This window comes from Littorina saxatilis, linkage group LG9, assembly GCF_037325665.1.
Source record: "Littorina saxatilis isolate snail1 linkage group LG9, US_GU_Lsax_2.0, whole genome shotgun sequence".
NCBI lineage: Eukaryota > Metazoa > Mollusca > Gastropoda > Littorinimorpha > Littorinidae > Littorina > Littorina saxatilis.
In genome coordinates, this window is record NC_090253.1 from 13201459 (window position 1) to 13222772 (window position 21314).

The 21314-nt window shown below is 43.7% G+C and overlaps 2 protein-coding genes across 3 annotated transcripts in view; one reads left to right on the forward strand and one right to left on the reverse strand.

Annotated features, from left to right (window-relative positions):
* The window catches only part of LOC138975315 (zinc metalloproteinase nas-13-like), a 36229-nt gene extending 19710 nt beyond the window's left edge, over positions 1–16519 (forward strand). Inside the window, exons 6-14 of one of the 2 annotated variants that reach the window (XR_011458617.1) lie at positions 21–135; positions 680–749; positions 2074–2277; positions 4839–4959; positions 6382–6600; positions 11025–11150; positions 12937–13065; positions 14299–15812; positions 16419–16519. Coding sequence is in view for 1 of the 2 variants with exons in the window: in XM_070347970.1 (XP_070204071.1) it covers positions 21–135; positions 680–749; positions 2074–2277; positions 4839–4959; positions 6382–6600; positions 11025–11150; positions 12937–13065; positions 14299–14423 (1109 nt within the window). In the remaining variant the exon portion in view is untranslated. Of the gene's footprint in view, positions 1–20; positions 136–679; positions 750–2073; positions 2278–4838; positions 4960–6381; positions 6601–11024; positions 11151–12936; positions 13066–14298 lie in introns of both variants that reach the window. The other variant, XM_070347970.1, reaches the window with a different exon arrangement.
* A 117-nt stretch (positions 16520–16636) lies between these two features.
* Positions 16637–21314, reverse strand: part of LOC138975314 (transcription elongation factor SPT6-like) — a 77411-nt gene continuing 72733 nt past the window's right edge. The window contains exons 35-37 of the mRNA XM_070347969.1: positions 20871–20936; positions 20480–20619; positions 16637–19479 (exon numbers count right to left, since the gene is read on the reverse strand). Of these exons, the coding sequence (XP_070204070.1) occupies positions 18904–19479; positions 20480–20619; positions 20871–20936 (782 nt within the window). The 3' untranslated portion in view covers positions 16637–18903. The remainder of the gene's footprint in view (positions 19480–20479; positions 20620–20870; positions 20937–21314) is intronic.

The following is a 21314-nucleotide window of genomic DNA, read 5'->3' on the forward strand; positions in this document are numbered from 1 at the left end:
TCTACTGTGTGTGTTAACAGACAGCGAGGAAAGGGCGATCATACAGGAAGCGATATGGGAATGGCAGAACTACACCTGCCTCGAGTTCATACCAGCCACATCCGGGGACAGAATCATCTTTTCCACCGGACAAGGGTATACATTTTACTGCATGACTAATTCTTTCCAGCTTTTATTTATTTTATCTTTTTATCTTTTTTTTTTTTTTTTTTTTTGGGGGGGGGGGGGGGGGTTGGCTGAGGTCCACGAACCGAAAGTGGGTGCCACCCAAACGGGAGAGAACAAACCGCGGGTTCTGATTCGTTGAAATCACAACAAATCTCAGTCTCAACCAACCCAACACTGCGGGTGGTTCCCCTTTAGGTGGTAACTGTCTCGTGCACCTCCGACCTGGGTTCCGGAAACCCCAGCTTTGCCTTGCAAATGTACCTTTTTTTCTCGAGGAGAGACCAAATTTCAAATACCCCTTTCAACTGATAAATGTCAACAGCATTTTGGGAGGGGGGGGGGGTTGGCAAAGGCCTCCCAGACCCCTCACCTGTACCCTTACCTCATTTTGGAAGCCCTCCCGCGCATATACTAAGTCCAGCCCGCAGGAGTAAATAATTATCGACCGGTGGTTGGATACAAGCTCCTGTGGTCCAGCCCTGTGTAAGCATGTCCTTTGCCTGTGTTGCAGTGGTTGCTACTCAATGCTAGGGAAAGTCGGGGGTCCGCAGGCGATTGGTTTATCCAGGGGCTGTGTTCACGTGAGTATGGGTGCGGAAAAAAAACAGCAGGAGGGGGGGAGGGCGGCTATGTGAAGTGCTAAAGCGCTGTTCACATGACCGAGTTTCAACCGTTTTGGTCAGATTTCTGATTGCATGATTTTTTTTTAGTACAAAATCGCCCAGAGAGTATACTACATAGCTTGCTATGTTGTACCAGATTTACACTCGTTGCTTTTTCAAATATTGAAAAGCTCGCTTTCGCTTGCAGTTTAATATTTTTAAAAAAAACTCGTGTAAATCTGGTACGACACAGCAAGCCATGTAGTATTATGTTTATCCTCCATACAGTTCTTACATGGGGTGTTTTTTTTTCTCTCAAAACGTCCCGCAGTCGAGGCGTACAAATTGAAAACGCTTCTTTTGGAACCTCGATCTCTTCCAAAGCCTCGTGCAATCTTCGACGTCAAAGCAAAGAGACGTCACTCTAGAAAGTATAGAGTGACGTGTTAGTTCTAAGATAGTGAGAGTGACAGCCTGCTAATAACTAGAAAAACGGACATTGGATGAAAACTGACCATGTGAAAATTAAAGGGTGAATGGATGATAGGAAGAGATTGTAAATTGGATAAACCCGACCATGTGAACAATATGGGTGAATGGATGATAGGAAGAGATTGTAAATTGGATGAAAACGGACCAAGTGAGCATTAAGGGTGAATGAATGAGTGGAAGAAATTGTAAATTGGATGAAAACGGACATTGGATGAAAACCGACCATGTAAACTTTAAGAGTGAAAGGATGAGTGGAAGAGATTGTAAATTGGATGAAAACCGACATTGGATGAAAACCGACATTGGATGAAAACCGACATTGGATGAAAACCGACCATGTGAACATTAAGGGTGAAAGAATGAGTGGGAGAGATTGGTTTGTCTTTGGGCTGTGTTCACGTATGGGGGTTGGGTGGAGGTTGTGTATGGTGAGAGAGGATTAAATGGATGCATGCAAGGGCCAAAATAAGTGCTTGATAGTGTGTGTGTGTGTGTGTGTGTGTGTGTGTGTGTGTGTGTGTGTGTGAGTGTGTGTGTATGTGCGTGGGTGTGCGCGCGCGTGTGGTTTATGGCCTGGGTGCGTGTGAAAGACGTGGTTGTGTGCGGGCGTGCGTTGTCGCACGAGTGTGTGTGAAAAGTCACCTTCAGATGCGCACTGTATCATCGTATTCAACTTCTTTCCTCCATGAGACCTCATCTTTCCCAACTTCCAATCAAACATGTTAAGAGCGTGACACTCACAAACCAAGCCACACCTTCAGGTCCCGACTCGGCCAATCACCATTGTAACTTCACTGTCAATCATTTTCAGAAAGGCGTGGTTATCCACGAGATCGGTCACGCTATTGGCTGGATCCATGAGCAGGCCCGCCCTGACAGAGATCAGTTCATTCGCGTCAACTTCAACCGCATTCCCACGGATTGGCACGACCAGTTCCAGAAGTTTCTAACAAGCACCATAAACTACTACCAAGTCCCCTATGACTACCGGAGCGTCATGCACTACAGTGGGAATGTAAGTCTAGTCCACACACACACACACACACGCACACGCACACACACACACGCACACACACACACGCACACACACACACGCACACACATACACACAAACACGCCCACACACGCACCGCATGCACGAAAGTAATATGACAGAACAAAACAGCAACGACAACGAACAAAATAAAATAAAAAAAGTAATTTTCCAAAGTTTTGTGAAGTTGCATGCTGCGTTGTAAAGTGATTTTCAGTACATTCCTGTCACCATGTGAGACCAGGGCTGAGGTGCACGAGAAAGTTACCACCCAAACGGGAGCCACCCGCAGGGTTGGATTGGTTGAAACTGAGATGTATTGTGATTTCAACGAATCAGAGCCCGCCGTTTGTCCTCTCCCGTTTGGGTGGCACCTACTTTTGGTTCGTGGACCTCCGCCCTGGGCAAATGGATGGGAGCTGGCCACGGGATCGGATTGAATCAAATCGCATTAAAAAAAAATCAATTTCAATCAATACGACTCCGCGGGTGGTTCCCATCCCTGAGGGCCCCAAAAGGTTTAAAATCGTGATCGTGATTGGCGTTTTTTGACCTTTCTGTGATTGCCAAAATTTCCATTTCTGTGATCGTGATGGGACTTTGCCCGTGATCCGTGATGACAACAAAATCAAGTCTCGTGATCGTGATCGTGATTTGTTTTCGTGATCGTGATGGGCATTATTGCAAAGCATTTTATTTTCAACGTACATTTTTCACAGCTGTATCACTCTATGATCCTCTATTCGTCAAGGCGTGTGTGATCGTGAAAACAAAAATCAAGGTAACTGTGATCGTGAAAGCTAAAATTTCCCTTCCCGTGATCGTGATGGATTTCATTCTATGAATTCATTGTGCAGACTGACACAAATGACTTTAGATAAGTTATTCAACAGAAGACTTCTCGCTCTGCAGTGGCGTGGTGGTAAGACGTCGCCCTCCTAATCGGAAGGTCGTGTGTTCGAATCCCGTTCGCTGCCGCCTGGTGGGTTAAGAGTGGAGATTTTTCCGATCTCCCAGGTCAAACTTATGTGCAGACCTGCTAGTGACTTAACACCCTTCGTGTGTACACGCAAGCACAAGACCAAGTACGCACGGAAAAATCCTGTAATCCATGTCAGAGTTCGGTGGGTTATAGAAACACGAAAATACCCAGCATGCTTCCCCCGAAATATAGAGTGCTGTCTCTTCTGCGCCGAGCGGCAGCATTTCAGGGCTCTCTCATATTTCGTACTGTGCGCCTTGGGTCGCCTTGTGGTGAGATATGTGCGCGATATAAATTCTCGTATTATTAGAGAGATTAAGTGTACAGTTTTAGTGGTAGTAGTAGTGGTTAACTTCAGCAAAATATATGTATCATTACGCATTCTGCTTACCATAACGAAACCGACAACGGCGTCTTGGCCCGTGCGTTTAGTTTCGTTAACGTGATGATGGGAGGGAAGACAACTGTTGCAATAATTTGAAAGAGTAGCGACCCATGTCTGGACTCTTCACAGACGACACAGCCAAAAACAAGAACAAAATAAACGATTATTGCAATGTTGTTTGTATTGATACATCTTAATGTTTCTTTGATACATTTTAACCACTCAATTGTTGAATAGGCGCATGCAGAACGTTCGACGTGTACACAATCTTCAGAAAGTGCATGGAATGCGCTGGAAGAGAAGTGTTTGCGTGCATCTTTCTCTCTCTGCAGATTCACTCATTCCGATTCATATCTTTGGCTGAGAATTTAGTGCATCAAACCATCAAACCTGGAATAAATCACACATGAAACTGACATTTGCAGCATTAAGTTGTTCAGTAACATACTAGTTATAAAGAAATGTATGAATAAACAGGCGCCGTTCGCTGAGTTTTCACATAACATTCAGGGCTCGTTATTTCTGTCGATTTAACCACCGCTCGTTAGCAGGTCAAAGGGAGCAAACGTAAACTTTGACCCCTAACCTTTGAACTGCGCACAAAACGCTGACGTCACCACATAAAAAAGTACCGATAACCACTAACACTGTACACTTAACGAGTCTATTATCTGCACGAGGAGCACCCACGCCGTTGTTTTGTGGTGTGTGTCCAAGTGGATCATCGAGGGATGGCCTTATTCCATGTCAAACTAAACGTCTGACCAGACCTGAGATGGTGACCGGAATAATTTACACGGGAGGGGGGGGGGGGGGCAAGTGCCTTTAACAAATAGGATACGGGACATAACGGGGGGGCGGGGGGGGGGGGGGGGGAGGTCAAGTATGAATATAGGGGTTCGAATCCGGGCCGAGACGGACATGGGCCAACTGTATGTGCAGACCCAGAGACGGCATCCATGTCCCACCCCCGTGTCACCGCAGTGGCACGTAAAAAGACCTCGGTCAGTCTGCCAAAAGTGCAAATGGCTAATACATGTACCACCTAAACATGCATACACTTCTGTATCTCATCTAAAGTCGGTGTAAAACCCGGGAACATGCCCCTAATGGCTTTGCCGTGAGGGCGTAACACTTGAATTTCTCATGTAGCGTTTCTGTGTGTTTTGGTGACAGGCAGTAGCCTCTCGCTCCATCGAGACGCTGGACCCTATGTACCAGACTGTCATCGGACAGCGGAGAGGGCTCAGCTTCCGAGACATCCAGCTGGCCAACGCCATGTACAACTGCTCGAAGAGTGAGTATTTCACAATCATTTGAGATTGCGGAACCTTTTTGCAATTACGTTTGTAAACTTGTATGTACAGCAAACACTGGGTACGTTTCAGTGCAGCGCAGCGCTGTAACCAACGCGGCTGTTATCAGTAAAACGAAAATTGTAACCAACTGTTGCAGCGCTGTGTCACAGTAACCAGTGCTGTTGATTGCGGAACCTTTTTGCAATTACGTTTGTAAACTTGTATGTACAGCAAACACTGGGTACGTTTCAGTGCAGCGCAGCGCTGTAACCAACGCGGCTGTTATCAGTAAAACGAAAATTGTAACCAACTGTTGCAGCGCTGTGTCACAGTAACCAGTGCTGTTGTCCCTTCGGTCCCATTGTCCCATACTGTTGCAGTACTTTGCCCCAGTAACTAAAATGGTTATTACTACTATGGTCTCATTGTCTTTTCAACTGTTCCGGTGCTGTTTCCAAATAGCAGGGAAAGCTGTTGTCAGTACGTCTCATTGTCTTTTCAACTGTTCCAGTGCTGTCTCCAAATAGTAGAGAACGCCATTGTCATTTGGTCTCATTGTCTTTTCAACTGTTCCAGTGCTGTCTCCAAATAGTAGAGAACGCCATTGTCATTTGGTCTCATTGTCTTTTCAACTGTTCCAGTGCTGTCTCCAAATAGTAGAGAACGCCATTGTCATTTGGTCTCATTGTCTTTTCAACTGTTCCAGTGCTGTCTCCAAATAGCAGGGAAAGCTGTTGTCAGTACGTCGCATTGTCTTTTCAACTGTTCCGGTGCTGTCTCCAAATAGTAGAGAACGCCATTGTCATTTGGTCTCATTGTCTTTTCAACTGTTCCAGTGCTGTCTCCAAATAGCAGGGAAAGCTGTTGTCAGTACGTCGCATTGTCTTTTCAACTGTTCCGGTGCTGTCTCCAAATAGTAGAGAACGCCATTGTCATTTGGTCTCATTGTCTTTTCAACTGTTCCAGTGCTGTCTCCAAATAGCAGGGAAAGCTGTTGTCAGTACGTCGCATTGTCTTTTCAACTGTTCCGGTGCTGTCTCCAAATAGTAGAGAACGCCATTGTCATTTGGTCTCATTGTCTTTTCAACTGTTGCAGTGCTGTGTCCAAATAGTAGAGAACGCCATTGTCATTTGGTCTCATTGTCTTTTCAACTGTTCCAGTGCTGTGTCCAAATAGTAGGGAAAGCCGTTGTCATTAGGTCTCATTGTTTTTTCAACTGTTGCAGTTCTGTGTCCAAATAGTAGGGAAAGCCGTTGCCATTAGGTCTCATTGTCTTTTCAACTGTTGCAGTGCTGTGTCCAAATAGTAGAGAACGCCATTGTCATTAGGTCTCATTGTCTTTTCAACTGTTGCAGTGCTGTGTCCAAATAGTAGAGAACGCCATTGTCATTAGGTCTCATTGTCTTTTCAACTGTTGCAGTGCTGTGTCCAAGCAATAGTGAGACTGAATGCAGTATGTACGGGCAAGACGCCTTCATGTTCAAGCTGGACGGTACCTGTCGATGTGTGTGCCCCGGAAGCGAAGGCGACTCGGCTCCTATCATGGCTTGCGGGCCTATTCACACGACCACCACGGCCGCTGCAACCACCCCAGTGCCAGCCACCACCACCACTTTGTCAACAACCACCACATCTGAAGGTATTTGTACCTGAGTCACTGTCTTCGTCACAACAAAACCTGCACAACACTTTTCATTTACAAGAGAAAGAGATAAAACGCCGACCACACACACACACACACAAACACAAGCGCGCGCGCACGCACACATACGCGCGCACACACACTCGCACGCACGCACGCACGCACACACACACACACACACACACACACACACACAGGCGCACGCACACAGACACACACACACACGCACGCACACACAAGCTCGCACACAGACACATACACACACACGCACGCACGCACACACGCACACACACACACACGCACGCACGCACGCACGCACGCACACACACACACACACACGCACACACACAAATATAGAAGCTTTAAAAGTTTACTATCTTCAGCCTTTTTGACAACAAAAATACAAGCGAAACAGAACAACGACAACCTATCGTATCGAACCACAAGTGAATGAAATACTACAAGTTGACGTCCTTGATCATTGGCTCTGTCGAGGCCCGTTTTTTATCGCTGGCTTCCCTTTAAACCGTCCATAGATCGTCGTCCTCCCCAACACTCCTTTGTACGTCATCGAGAATAGAGGAGTGTGGGTAGGGAAATCCTTTCATGCAATGACGTCAGCGCCTTTTGGCGATTGGTCAATGCATTTCGTAGCCATAATGTCGGTCACGCTTGAAATTATCAATATATCAATATGAGGCTTATATCGCGCGTATTCCGTGGGTACAGTTCTAAGCGCAGGGATTTTTTTTTATGCAATTTATATCGCGCACATATTCAAGGCGCAGGGATTTATTTATGCCGTGTGAGATGGAATTTTTTTCCACAATACATCACGCATTCACATCGGCCAGCAGATCGCAGCCATTTCGGCGCATATCCTACTTTTCACGGCCTATTATTCCAAGTCACACGGGTATTTTGGTGGAAATTTTTATCTATGCCTATACAATTTTGCCAGGAAAGACCCTTTTGTCAATCGTGGGATCTTTAACGTGCACATCCCAATGTAGCTAATTGATATTGCTTTCCAAACTTATACGATGTGAACGCGAGCTATTAACTTAACTTGCCTCGAACAGTGAGATACAGAGAACAGTACACAAATACGAACGGAGAGACCCAGAAATTCGAGTCGAGTCAATACTGATCGCCCACGCTCGAGAACTCAAATGTAATATTTGAGGTTACAATCTCCCTCGCCAACCGTGCGATAGAATAGTCCAGTTGGTTAAGTGCCCAATCGCTTTCTCTAACATATTCGTGGTGCCGGGTTCGATCGTCTTCGACGGCAATATTTTTTCTCTACACTCGTAATTCTTGTTTTTTACATTTAGTCAAGTTTTGACTAAATGTTTTAACATAGAGGGGGGGAATCGAGACGAGGGTCGTGGTGTGTGTGTGTGTGTGTGTGTGTGTGTGTGTGTGTGTGTGTGTGTGTGTGTGTGTGTGTGTGTGTGTGTGTGTGTGTGTGTGTGTGTGTAGAGTGATTCAGAGTAAACTACCAGACCGATCTTTATGATATTTTTCATGAGAGTTCCTGGGTATGATATCCCCAGACGTTTTTTTTCATTTTTTCGATAAATGTCTTTGATGACGTCATATCCGGCATTTTGTAAAAGTTGAGGCGGCACTGTCACACCCTCATTTTTCAATAAAATTGATTGAAATTTTGGCCAAGCAATCTTCGACAAAGGCCGGACTTTGGTATTGCATTTCAGCTTGAAGGCTTAAAAATTAATTAATGACTTTGGTCGTTAAAAATCTGAAAATTGTAATTAGAATTATTTGTTTATAAAACGATCCAAAATTACGTTTATCGTATTCTTCATCATTTTCTGATTCCAAAAACATATAAATATGTTATATTCGGATTAAAAACAAGCTCTGAAAATTTAAAATATAAAAATGATGATTAAAATTACATTTTCGAAATCGATTTAAAAACAATTTTATCTTATTCCTTGTCCGTTCCTGATTCCAAAAACATATAGATATGATATGTTTGGATTAAAAACACGTTCAGAGAGTTAAAAGAATAGAGATATAGAAAAGCGTGCTATATATTCCTCAGCGCAACCGCTACCGCCCTTTTCTGGATTGTTAATTTCACTGCCTTTGCCACGAGCGGTGGACAGACGATGCTACGAGTGTACGGTCTTGCGGAAAAAATGCAATGCGTTCAGTTTCATTCTGTGAGTTCGACTGAGCTTGACTAAATGTTGTATTTTCGCCTTACGCGACTTGTTATTCATTGTATTCATTCCAAACGTTTTGGATGATGTAATGAATCGAAATAATCAAAAAGTTGCATAATTATTGAGTACTTCCAGCAGGACAATTTCCCCAGAATTACCCTTTCTATTTTTACACCCCCGGTATAGGTTACACCCCCGGTATAGGGGTGTGTATAGGATTCGGTCGATGTGTTTGTTTGTTTGTTACACCCCCGGTATAGGGGTGTGTATAGGATTCGGTCGATGTGTTTGTTTGTTTGTGTGTTTGTGTTCGCATATAGATCTCAAGAATGAACGGACCGATCGTCACCAAACTTGGTGAACAGGTTCTATACATTCCTGAGACGGTCCTTACAAAAATTGAGACCAGTCAAACACACGGTTAGGGAGTTATTGGTGGATTAAGATTCTACAAGGACTTCTTATAGAGGAACATATTAATGGTCAAAGGGAAATAACCTTCTCAGTTGGTGGCAGTGAGAATGGTAAGGACGGGGGTGTTTTTCCTACCTCGGAGGAATTTCTTGCTTGTCACTTTTGTTTGTGTGTTTGTGTACGCATATAGATCTCAAGAATGAACGGACCGATCGTCACCAAACTTGGTGAACAGGTTCTATACATTCCTGAGACGGTCCTTACAAAAATCGGGACCAGTCAAACACACGGTTAGGGAGTTATTGGTGGATTAAGATTCTACAAGGACTTATAGAGGGACATATTAATGGTCAAAGGGAAATAACCTTCTCAGTTGGTGGCAGTGAGAATGGTAAGGACGGGTGTGTTTTTCCTACCTCGGAGGAATTTCTTGGTTTTTTTTTTTTTTTAGTAACATCTGCTTTGGTGAAAATGTAATGCCCTATAGGCAACACTGCGACTACATGTGTGACAGGGGAGGCTACCGCTCCTTTCACAGCAGACTCTGCACCCGAGTTGTTGGCCTTTAAGCCAACACCGGTGAGTTAATGATGAGATCAAGAAAAGACAACGTACAAAACACAAATACGAACGGGGAAACCGACGAGTCAACAAATGCTTGATTCGAGAACCCGGGCACGTGAAGTTATGTTGGCAGTTCAACTTTTAGTTTTCACGCCTTTATTTCGTGTTCCTGGTTGGTAGGGTGGTAAGGCGTTTGTCTCCAGAGCCGTCGGTCACGAGTTCGAGTCCCCTAATTGGCAAGACTTTTGTACAACATTTTTTCTCAATTGTTCAACTTTGTCTCTTTTTTTTCTGAACTCTATATTCTTGTATTTTATTCTTTTTGATTTATTCCAAAGGTTTTGAGTCGTGTATTGAAAATCGAATATAGTGCGAGAGTGCCCTTGAACGGCTTTCCCAGAATACCGTATTCTATCTTTAGTACGGGATATCCCCAAGAAAAGGTCAAAGGGCATATGTATCACCGCGTGTCAATCAATCAATCAATATGAGGCTTATATCGCGCGTATTCCGTGGGTACAGTTCTAAGCGCAGGGATTTATTTTTTTTTTATTTTTTTTTATTTTATGCAATTTATATCGCGCACATATTCAAGGCGCAGGGATTTATTTATGCCGTGTGAGATGGATTTTTTTTGATTTTTTTACACAATACATCACGCATTCACATCGGCCAGCAGATCGCAGCCATTTCGGCGCATATCCTACTTTTCACGGCCTATTATTCCAAGTCACACGGGTATTGTGGTGGATATTTTTATACAATTTTGCCAGGAAAGACCGTTTTGTCCATCGTGGGATCTTTAACGTGCACACCCCAATGTAGTGTACACGCAGGGACCTCGGTTTTTCGTCTCATCCGAAAGACTATCACTTGAACCCACCACCTAGGTACGTTAGGAAAGGGGGGAGAAAATTGCTAACGCCCTGACCCTGGGTCGAACTCGCAACATCTCGCTTCCGAGCGCAAGTGCGTTACCACTCGGCCACCCAGTCCCGTGTCGACTGCTGGTAATGGTAGTAGAGTACTTCTAGTATGATAGGCTTCTAATATAACCAAATACAATGTATCATGGCGTGCAGAGAGAGAGAGGGAGAGAGAGAGAGAGAGAGAGAGAGACAGACAGAGACAGACAGAGACAGAGAGACAGAGACAGAGACAGAGAGACAGATAGAAAGAGATCGGGGGGATAGGAAGAGAGACAGACAGAGAGAGATTTAACTGTTGCGTCTCTCTGTGAAACAGGGGAGCCCATGGAGTGCGTGGATCTTAGGGAAGACTGCGCCCAGCTGGCGGAGGACGGAGAATGTGCAATGGACATGGAGCGCATGTACATGTTCTGCAAGAAGTCCTGCAACTTCTGTGACAAAGGTGGGTACCTTGCAAGGCTCTCTAGTGAATCAACATTATCTATATATGTGAATGCCTGGCTAGATCTGAGATGGTGATTAAATATGTTCACACGGGAAGAACTGTGCCTTTAACATTGTCTATATTGAAGCAGATTTAAAGACCCCGTAAGTATGTTAAAGGTACAGTGTAAGCCATCATGTGCAACTCCGAAAATCAGTCCTGACTTTTAGTTGTAATAACATCATCGTTCTACTTGCACTGATACAACAACAAAACAGAAGCCTGGCTGCTCCCTGAAATATCTTAATGAATTAATTTCGCAAGTGAATTAAGCCTCTTTCAATCAGCGAAATTAATTCAGCCTAAAATGTCACTCTGTACAGAAAGTTGTAATGCTGCGGGCCAAACTATGCCAACTACAATGCTGGAGAATCAAATGCTATATTGCATTATAGGTCAAAATCAAAAGATCGAGATTAGAACGTGTCCATAAGCAGTCTGCTTGTTAACGTTCTTAATGTTGTTACTGTTTATAACGTGTATACAAGAAATTAATAAAAACACGCTTAAACCAAAAGATCGAGAAAGCCAAAAAGACCCGGGCAAAAAAAAAGTGCATTGTTGAAAAGTCGGCTTGTTGACGAACCGAAAGGTCGGCGAAAGGAGGACTCTTTGACTATTTGGGAAGGACAGTGCCTTTAACTTTTGTAGATTTTCACTGACCTCCCTTCTCATCTTTTCCAACCGCAGAAAACAATGTGCCGGTGTAACACGAAATTTTTACCCCACGAAAAATTTACTCCGGAGTAAATATTTCGAACGAAATTCTTACTCCGAGTACACTTTTCGTGCGAGAAAAGAACTCCCCAAGGCACGAAAAAATTACTCCCTCCACGAAATTTTTACTCCCCATTTTATTTACTTCCAGTAAAAATCTTGTACGCGAAAATTGGATGCGGGCGAAGGGATAACGCCAATATGTGATCTCGCGCAAACGAATGTCGCGCTACCCTCCCTCCACCCCTTCCACCACCAAGACTAACAGGGCACAAGGGAGTAAAAAATTCGTACACCTGGCATGGGAAGTTAAATTGCTCGTGTTGGGGAGAAGTAATTTATTCGTTATTTATTCGTCAGGGGAGCAACATTTTTGTACGAAATGCTTACTCAGAACTCACCTGTCTTGGGGAGTAATTTTCTCGTGCAATGGGGGAGTGCTTTTTTCGTAAAGGGAGTAACTTTTTCGTACAAAATGTTTACTCGGGAGTAAAAATCTCGTGGGAGTAATTTTCTCGTGTTACACTGGCCTGTTGACTGAACCGAAAGGTCGGCGACAGGAGGACTATTTGACTATTTGGGAAGAAGTGTGCCTTTAACTTTTGTAGATCTTCACTGATCTCATTTCTCATGTAAACGCATCTTTTCTGTCCACAGACAACATGTGCTTCGTTGAATAGTCGGCTTGTTGACGAACTGAAAGTCGGCGACAGGAGGATTATTTGGGAATTTTGGCGTAACTCTTTTCAAACAATTTTTTCAGGAGAAGGACAAAACTGATTAATTTTACACTGAAATTGTGTTTATATTCGTTCAAGGTATGGATAGTAGAATATAAGAATGCAAAATCATGTATTGTCAATCGTATTAAAGAGAATACTCCTCATAGAGAATGATTATTTTGTGTTTAAAGCACAAAAACATCAAATTCGCCAAGAATCTAAAGATACGCCAAAATTCCACAACGTCGATTTGTAGATTTTCACTTACCTCCCTTCTCATCTAAACTCATCTTTTCCGTCCACAGACAAGATGTGTATGGACTTGGATCCCAGCTGCCCTCTGCTTGCCCTTGGCAACTTCTGCAACAGGGAGGGTTTTGTGAAGCTCATGAGCATGCGTTGCAAAAAGTCCTGCGAGCAGTGCACGCCTGTCGGTAAGCGAAGAAGCGTGTGATATAGCACATATATTGTATGTTTAGTATGGTTTTATTCATAGTTACTATGTGAAGATAATTTCTTGAGATTGAAATAATAAAGTTCATTTGATTTGATTTGATTTGATTTGATTTGATTTGATTTGATTTGAAGCGCGGAGAGCATAGATTCTTGTGGTTCGCGCTATACCAGCTTTCATTATAATTATTATTATTATCATTATTGTCATTATTATTATTGTACTGCTATAAGGAGTAGAATATCTTTGGTGATGGCTAGAAAAGAAGAGGGGGGGGGGGGGGGCGAGAGGAAGAGATGAGGAGAGACTGAGAGAGGGAGAGAGAGAGAGAGAGAGAATGTATGTGTCAGTCTTGTATTGGAGACTGGAGGAGGGAGAAAGGTGGTGGTGGGGGGGGGGGGGGGGATTGGGATTGAGGGGGAGGGGGGGGGGCTGAACTTGTGGTTGTGAATTATGCGATGAGGAGAGAGAAGGTGGGTGTGGAAGGGGGGAGGGTGTTTATTTAAAGGTGAGGCTGCGAAATAAAGAGTGTTGTGCACAACGAGCCTGCTGATGGGTAAGAGAGAGAAGTATGGAGGTCTAGCCGGTTAGACTGAAAAAACAATCAATGTAACCTGATCAAGTTAAGAAGCGGAGCCGGCTTGAAGAGAAAGAGGTGGAGAAAGAGGACTGGGTCAGGGGCGGAACTGTTAAGCCAGAGGGGGGGGGGGGGGGTTACAACCTGGGGTCCAAGGGTAGAACCCTTGTGGGGTACATGGGCAAGGCCCCGTTGAGAAGCTGAAGAGTTATAGCTATTTTATGAACAATTTATGGCTTATCCTTGATTTTAAACATGATCAACTGGTGTCAGCAGTCACTCATTATTTCTTTTAAAGTTAGTATTAAATCTTTTTTCAAGTTTTTGACAGCCGGGGGGAAGGGGGGGTTCCGGAACCCCTGTAACCCCCCCCCCCCCCCCAATCCGCCCCTGGGGTACGTGGAAGGGGGGGGGGGGGTTTAGAGAAAGAGGGGGCGGGGGCAAAGTATGTGTTTAAAAGAGCCATGTGTATTATGAATGAACCTGTCAAATGTTTCCACTGATGCCGGGAGAGTCAAAAGATGTAGAACTGATAAGATGGGTTATCGAAAGCACTTCTGTTCTACACCTTTGTTTAAACAAAAACTAGTTAAAAATGAACGTTATAATTCACTTACTTTGGATATTTTTCACTAGATCCCTGCGAAATGCAGCGACAAATGGGAATACCTATTGGTGCGGCGAGCTCATCACCACGTGCCCATTTCTCTATCGCTACGGCCGTTTGGGGATTTCTCATTCTGGCTTGGACACTCGACTAATGGGAGCACACTCACCCAGAAAGGCTATTGAAAAATGAGTCTTGGTGAAATGAGTTTTAGTATAATTTAGATGATAATTCTCCAAAATAAATTAGGGTGTCTTGTTGGACAACCAGTCAAGGCATGGGAGCACACTCACCCAGAAATGCCATTGAAAAATTAGTCGTTTGGTGACATGAGTTGTGTTTTTTGGTGAAATGAGTTTTCGTATTTTGATGATAATTATAATGAATTAGGGTGTCTGGTAGGACGATGAGTAAGCATGATAATGTTTGCTCCTGTCTAAAACAAACCGGTTGAGACTGCCAAAATGGTTTTCACAAATTTCAAGACATATTGCAATGCATCGATTGAACACTGGATTTCCCTTCTTTGAGCTATGTGACGTCAGAGACCGACAAAACTTCATATTTAGGCGGCCATCCGAGACTACAAAATAGTTCATGCTTACGTGCGTTCAATCATAAAAAACTAAAAGGAATTCTAACCAGAATCAATCGATACATAAATGTTATTTGCATTTTTGACCAAAATATGACATTTTACACAGATCTCGACAGTCATTGTTCACCTCGACCGCTAGCGCGGTCTCGGAGGAACACTGACTGGCTCGATCTGTGTAAAATGTCATATTTTGGTCAAAAATACAAATAACGTATATTAATTGCTTTTGTCATTAACATCATCATCATTAGTGTTGATACTATTATCATTATGCATGCTTTCTTTCTTTATTTATTTATTTGGTGTTTAACGTCGTTTTCAACCGTTCAAGGTTATATCGCGACGGGGAAAGGGGGGGGGGGGGGGGGGGGGGTATGGGATAGAGCCACTTGTTAATTGTTTCTTGTTCACAAAAGCACTAATAAAAAAATTGCTCCAGGGGATTGCAACGTAGTACAATATATGACCTTACTGGGAGAATGCAAGTTTCCAGTACAAAGGACTTGACATTTCTTACATACTGCTTGACTATAATCTTTACAAACATTGACTATATTCTATACAAGAAACACTTAACAAGGGTAAAAGGAGAAACAGAATCCGTTAAGTCGCCTCTTACGACATGCTGGGGAGCATCGGGTAAATTCTTCCCCCTAACCCGCGGGAGGACCAGGGAGGGGTAAATCCTTCCCCCTAACCCGCGGGGGGGCATTATGCATGCATTGTTATTATTATCTTTGTAGATTTAATACCGCTGGCCTTTTTTCTAACTGAAATAAATGTGATTTAACATGAAGATGCGACTTAGCACAGTGATAATTAACTTCACCATCCAAAGATCTGGTTTTATATACAAGTTCAAATTGTATTACATTTACACTCAAGTTGTTATTTCTTTGTGATATACAGTTAAGCATTTTTCAACTGATTTGTGATCTAAAATAAGTGGATTTCTTTCTTTATTTGGTGTTTAACGTCGTTTTCAACCACGAAGGTTATATCGCGACGGGAGAAAGGGGGGAGATGGGATAGGGGAAAGGGGAGAGATGGGATAGAGCCACTTGTTAAGTGTTTCTTGTTCACAAAAGCACTAATAAAAAAATTGCTCCAGGGGCTTGCAACGTAGTACAATATATGACCTCACTGGGAGAATGCAAGTTTCCAGTACAAAGGACTAAACATTTCTTACATACTGCTTGACTAAAATCTTTACAAACATTGACTATATTCTATACAAGAACCACTTAACAAGGGTAAAAGGAGGAACAGAATCTGTTAGTCGCCTCTTAGCGGGGTGCAGAGAAATAAGGATGTGGAAAAGAAGACTTTTGGTAAGTGAAATAAAGGTGATGGATCCAGTCAGGTAGAAATAAGACAACAAGAAAAGAATTGGAAATCTGCAGGGAATAGTAGGGAGAGTTTTCTTGGAAGGAAATATAGGTGACAGGACTGGTAAGGCAGAAATAAGACAAAAGAAGAGAAGTAAAGGGGTGGGGTAGCTTGGTAAAAACACTCCCGCCGCGTGAAGGCGACCCCATGGGAGCAAATAAGTGGATGAAATGACAGTCACACTGCATAATTTAGAAGGTACATGTACAAGAAACTCATCATTAACACATTGCATCATGAATAAAAGATGTTTCTCAATCATATACCCTTAAATGTAAATGTTGCGTGCATTTGTGTGTGTGTGTGTGAGCGTGTGTGTGTGTGTACGCTTTCAAATATCCATCCGATTTGATGCTTTAGACACAAATACTCCAGTACTCTTATGTTTTCATCAATTTTATTCGCACTTTTGTTTTGACAGTGTTCACAGTTATTTACAATGCAAATAGCAGAGCATGGTACTTGAATAATTACACAGAGGAAATAATGAAACCTTGCAGACAGCTGATGCTTAGGTGGCTAACAAGTAGATCTTCTTCACAATATACAGACCTGGGATCCCCGTTATGCACTTGGAGCATTCTCGAACAAACTTGGTGTATTTTTAGAAAAAGAAGGGCAAAGCCCATATGACTCACATGCTTGACCTTGATCTTTACATGACCTTGACCTTCAGGGGTCAAGGTCAAATAACTAAACCTAGCAATGACATACACTAAGAACTGCTTTACACATTTTTCCTACCAAAATACATGTGACCTTGTCCCAAGGTCAAGGTCATCCAAGGTCATGCAACACAAAGCTGTTAATTCAAGACATAGGAAGTACAATGGTGCTTATTGGCTCTTTCTACCATGAGATATGGTCACCTTTAGTGGTTCACTACCTTATTTTGGTCACATTTCATAAGGGTCAAAGTGACCTTGACCATATGTGACCAAATGTGTCTCATGATGAAAGCATAACATGTGCCCCACATAATTTTTAAGTTTGAAACAGTTATCTTCCATAGTTCAGGGTCAAGGTCACTTCAAAATATGAATACAATCCAACTTTGAAGAGCTCCTGTGACCTTGACCTTGAAGCAAGGTAAATCAAACTGGTATCAAAAGATGGGGCTTACTTTGCCCTATATATCATATATAGGTGAGGTATTGAATCTCAAAAACTTCAGAGAAAATGGGAAAAATGTGAAAAATAGCTGGTTTTTTAGACATTTATGGCCCCTGCGACCTTGACCTTGAAGCAAGGTCAAGATGCTATGTATGTTTTTGGGGGCCTTGTCATCATACACCATCTTGCCAAATTTGGTACTGATAGACTGAATAGTGTCCAAGAAATATCCAACGTTAAAGTTTTCCGGACGGACGACTCGGGCGAGTACATACTCACTTTTGCTACGCATGTGAGTCAAAAATGAGCGTCCTCCACACAGCATTTCAATCCATGATTCAAACAAGCTTCACACGCGTCCCTCGCACCGTTAAGTTTACCAAACAAATTAAAACAAATGCTTCTTTCAATTTTGACTGACAAAAACTGTAATCATGTGTCAAATTGCTGGATCGGCTTTGGGATGCGCTCGTCAAGAAAAGAAGTCTAGGAATTTTTCTCGTCATATTTTTCTCCAACGACCGTACCAAATACGGCTAAATCTTTGGATTCCCAGGTCCGAGTTACATGTTTTCAACCACACATGCAAGCACCAAGAATACTAGCACGTACACATAACAATCGTGTTCGATATGCATTAAGGAGCAAATGAAAACAGAATGTTTCTTTAGGGGCACCAAATTTAAATGAGTTAACTTAAGTGTCAAGACCGCAAAAGAATCCATACGCTTCTGCCTGCTACTGCTAGAGTGACTGACAGTAGCTGTTTGAAAAAAACACAAATCCAACCTAATGCTGTCACCTCAGAGCAATTAAGAACGACCCAGTTTACAAAGCCACCAACAATGCATTGGTTTAATCAGTGACTTAATAACTACTGCACAGGTACCCAACATCGCTTGTATTTTCAGCACTCGCTTTCTGAGTTTCTCACACACACACACACACACACACACACACACACACACACACACACACACACGCACACACACACACACACACACACAATTACATGCTTTCACAGCTTTTTTTATTAACATGCACAAGTGACATGAAAACTTGTGTCAAACATGTTAAAAAGAATAGAAAACAAGCCATCAAACAAAAGCATTGCAACCTCAGTCTCAAAACGATTTTCAATACCCAGACAAGCACTTGCCAGTGAGTAAGAACCAGCACATTTGTGTGCACAGAAATACTCATCTTGCACTTTGTCTGGAGTCCGAGTAAACCAATGTAACTCTGACTTAATGACCCTTTCAATGTAAACGATCGTCTGAAGTGATACTCACACCTTAACTTCTTTTCATCAAACCCGCAACTCGGCCAAACATAATTCAATTGAACGTCTTCCACAGTTACAATCTCACACCCAGGCACAAAAGCAAACATACAATCTCCATCTCCAACAATGAGATGGAGGGGTAGCATCTCCTTGTAAAAAGTCTCAAAACTGTCTTCCAGTATTGAAACCATGCACGCACGCACACACACACACACACATAAACACACATCCACAAGCACACCAACCAACTCAACGTTCGTCAATGAGTGGGGTAGCATCCCCTTGCGGAGAGTCTCCTCCGTAGCGACCATACGACGAGGAAGTCCCCGGAGCCGGAGAAGCACCGTGCCTGGGACTCTTGGAGCGCGGAGTTCCCCTGGGAGTGCCTCGGGGAGTGCCGCGGGGAGTACCACCAGGGGTGGAGCCTCGCGGAGTGTTTCCGCCACCCTCCGTCATCTCCGACTGGCGCTGTTTGGCCCAGAGCTCCGCAGCGCGAGCCCAGTCCGTTCCCACTCCGACCACGCCACCAGCCGCAGATTTGCCGACAGCTGGAGACGCACTGGTGCGTGGTGTGTGCGAATGCGACGGAGTCCTGGCCATGGGCGTGGGGTTGTTGGCCGGGGTGCGTTGGGGCATGGCCGGGGTGCGGGTGGCTGGGGTGCGGGTGGCAGGGGTGCGAGGGGTGGCACCAGGCCACATGCTGCGAGGGGTGGGCTGGTAGGACGGAGTGGCAGCGTGCCCCCCCACGGGCGTGGCCATGTGACCCCCGGGTGGGATCATGGAGGATGGGGTCATCAGTGGGGTCATCAATGGGGTCGCCACCGGCTGCAACAGATGACACAAAAATATAAAAAATAAGTTTCTGCAGGCTCGGAACACTAGAGAATGTGAAATCCCCCTGCAGAACAAAATAATGGATATGCCTCAACAACACCTTACTGAAATAAGGGTGTTTTAAGTTTCCAAGCCCTAGCTTCCTAAATATTCAAGAAAATGGTAATAACAAGCTCAACCCTACTGGGACCTTCACATTAGAGGAAGGTCAACAAAACTTTGGTCATGTCCGAAGGTTATCAACCTCTGGAAGTGTGTGAAATTTTAAATACTGTACCTTCCAAAAGGTTCCTGAAAATTATACTTTTCCTTTTTTAGTTTTTTTTGTTACCCAACTCAACCCTGCTGTGACCGTGAAATTTGGGTCAACCAGACTTGGTTCATGTTTGGAAGTCATAAAACAATAAGCTTCAAAGAACTAGCTTTTATATCATACGAGAAATGTTAAGTTTTTCCACCCACTAACGACCAGCTACCTGGCCGTACATCTGAACACGGCCCATTATTATGACTCATTCATTACTCATGACTGCCATACATCCAAACAATGCTCATCACTATGACTCATTCATTACTCATGACTGCCATACAGCCATACATCCAAACAATGCTCATCACTAGCACTATGACTCATTCATTACTCATGACTGCCATACAGCCATACATCCAAACAATGCTCATCACTAGCACTATGACTCATTCATTACTCATGACTGCCATACATCCAAACAATGCTCATCACTAGCACTATGACTCATTCATTACTCATGACTGCCATACAGCCATACATCCAAACAATGCTCATCACTAGCACTATGACTCATTCATTACTCATGACTGCCATACAGCCATACATCCAAACAATGCTCATCACTATGACTCATTCATTACTCATGACTGCCATACATCCAAACAATGCTCATCACTATGACTCATTACTCAGGTGAGCCAAAACTCAACCCGAAGTTTTAAACTTTTGCTCTCCACTTACCCCTTGGAAGCCAGGCTGCATGCTGGCGCCGTAAGTACCAGGGAAACCTCGGGAGGAGAATGACGGTGTGGCGGCATGAGGGGTGGCCAGTGGCATGCTGCCGTACATCTGTCGATTTGGCGTCCGTCCTGGCGTCATACCTGACAGCAATGACAGTTGCATGTCAAACCAACAGTATCATCTCTTCATCCACTTGTTTTAAGACTTCCCCACTTTTAATTTACAACTCTTCTTCTGTGTGTGTGTACATACACTCAGCTACCCCAACAGGGCCCTGGGGAGGTAGCCCAACAATTTCTATATTCTCTTCACAATGTCTGCAAAGAAACCCCCATTCAAGATCCCCTCTCCTTTATCTCTTGCTCTTGTTGCAATGCAGGATGACACTCACCTTGAAGAATGTTGGGCGTGGCGTAGGCAGATGCGGCTGCAGGGGTGCGTGTGCTGGCTGGGGTACCTGCAAAGTCACGCAACAAATACATTAGCTACACGCAAACACACACACTTATACACAAACTCGCATACATACACACCGACACCACTCACTTTAGATATATATACATACACACACCCACAGAGACAGATGCTCATTGACAAGGAATACTTTCTTTATTTGGTGTTTAACGTCGTTTTCAACCACGAAGGTTATATCGCGACGGTGACAAGGAATAAGGGGAATTGAAACAGACACACACCAACACTCACACACACAGTCACACATACACATACATTGACTTGGGAAAGGGAACACACACTCACACACACATACAGATACACACACATACATTGACCAGGGAAAGGGAACACACACTCACACACACATACAGATACACAC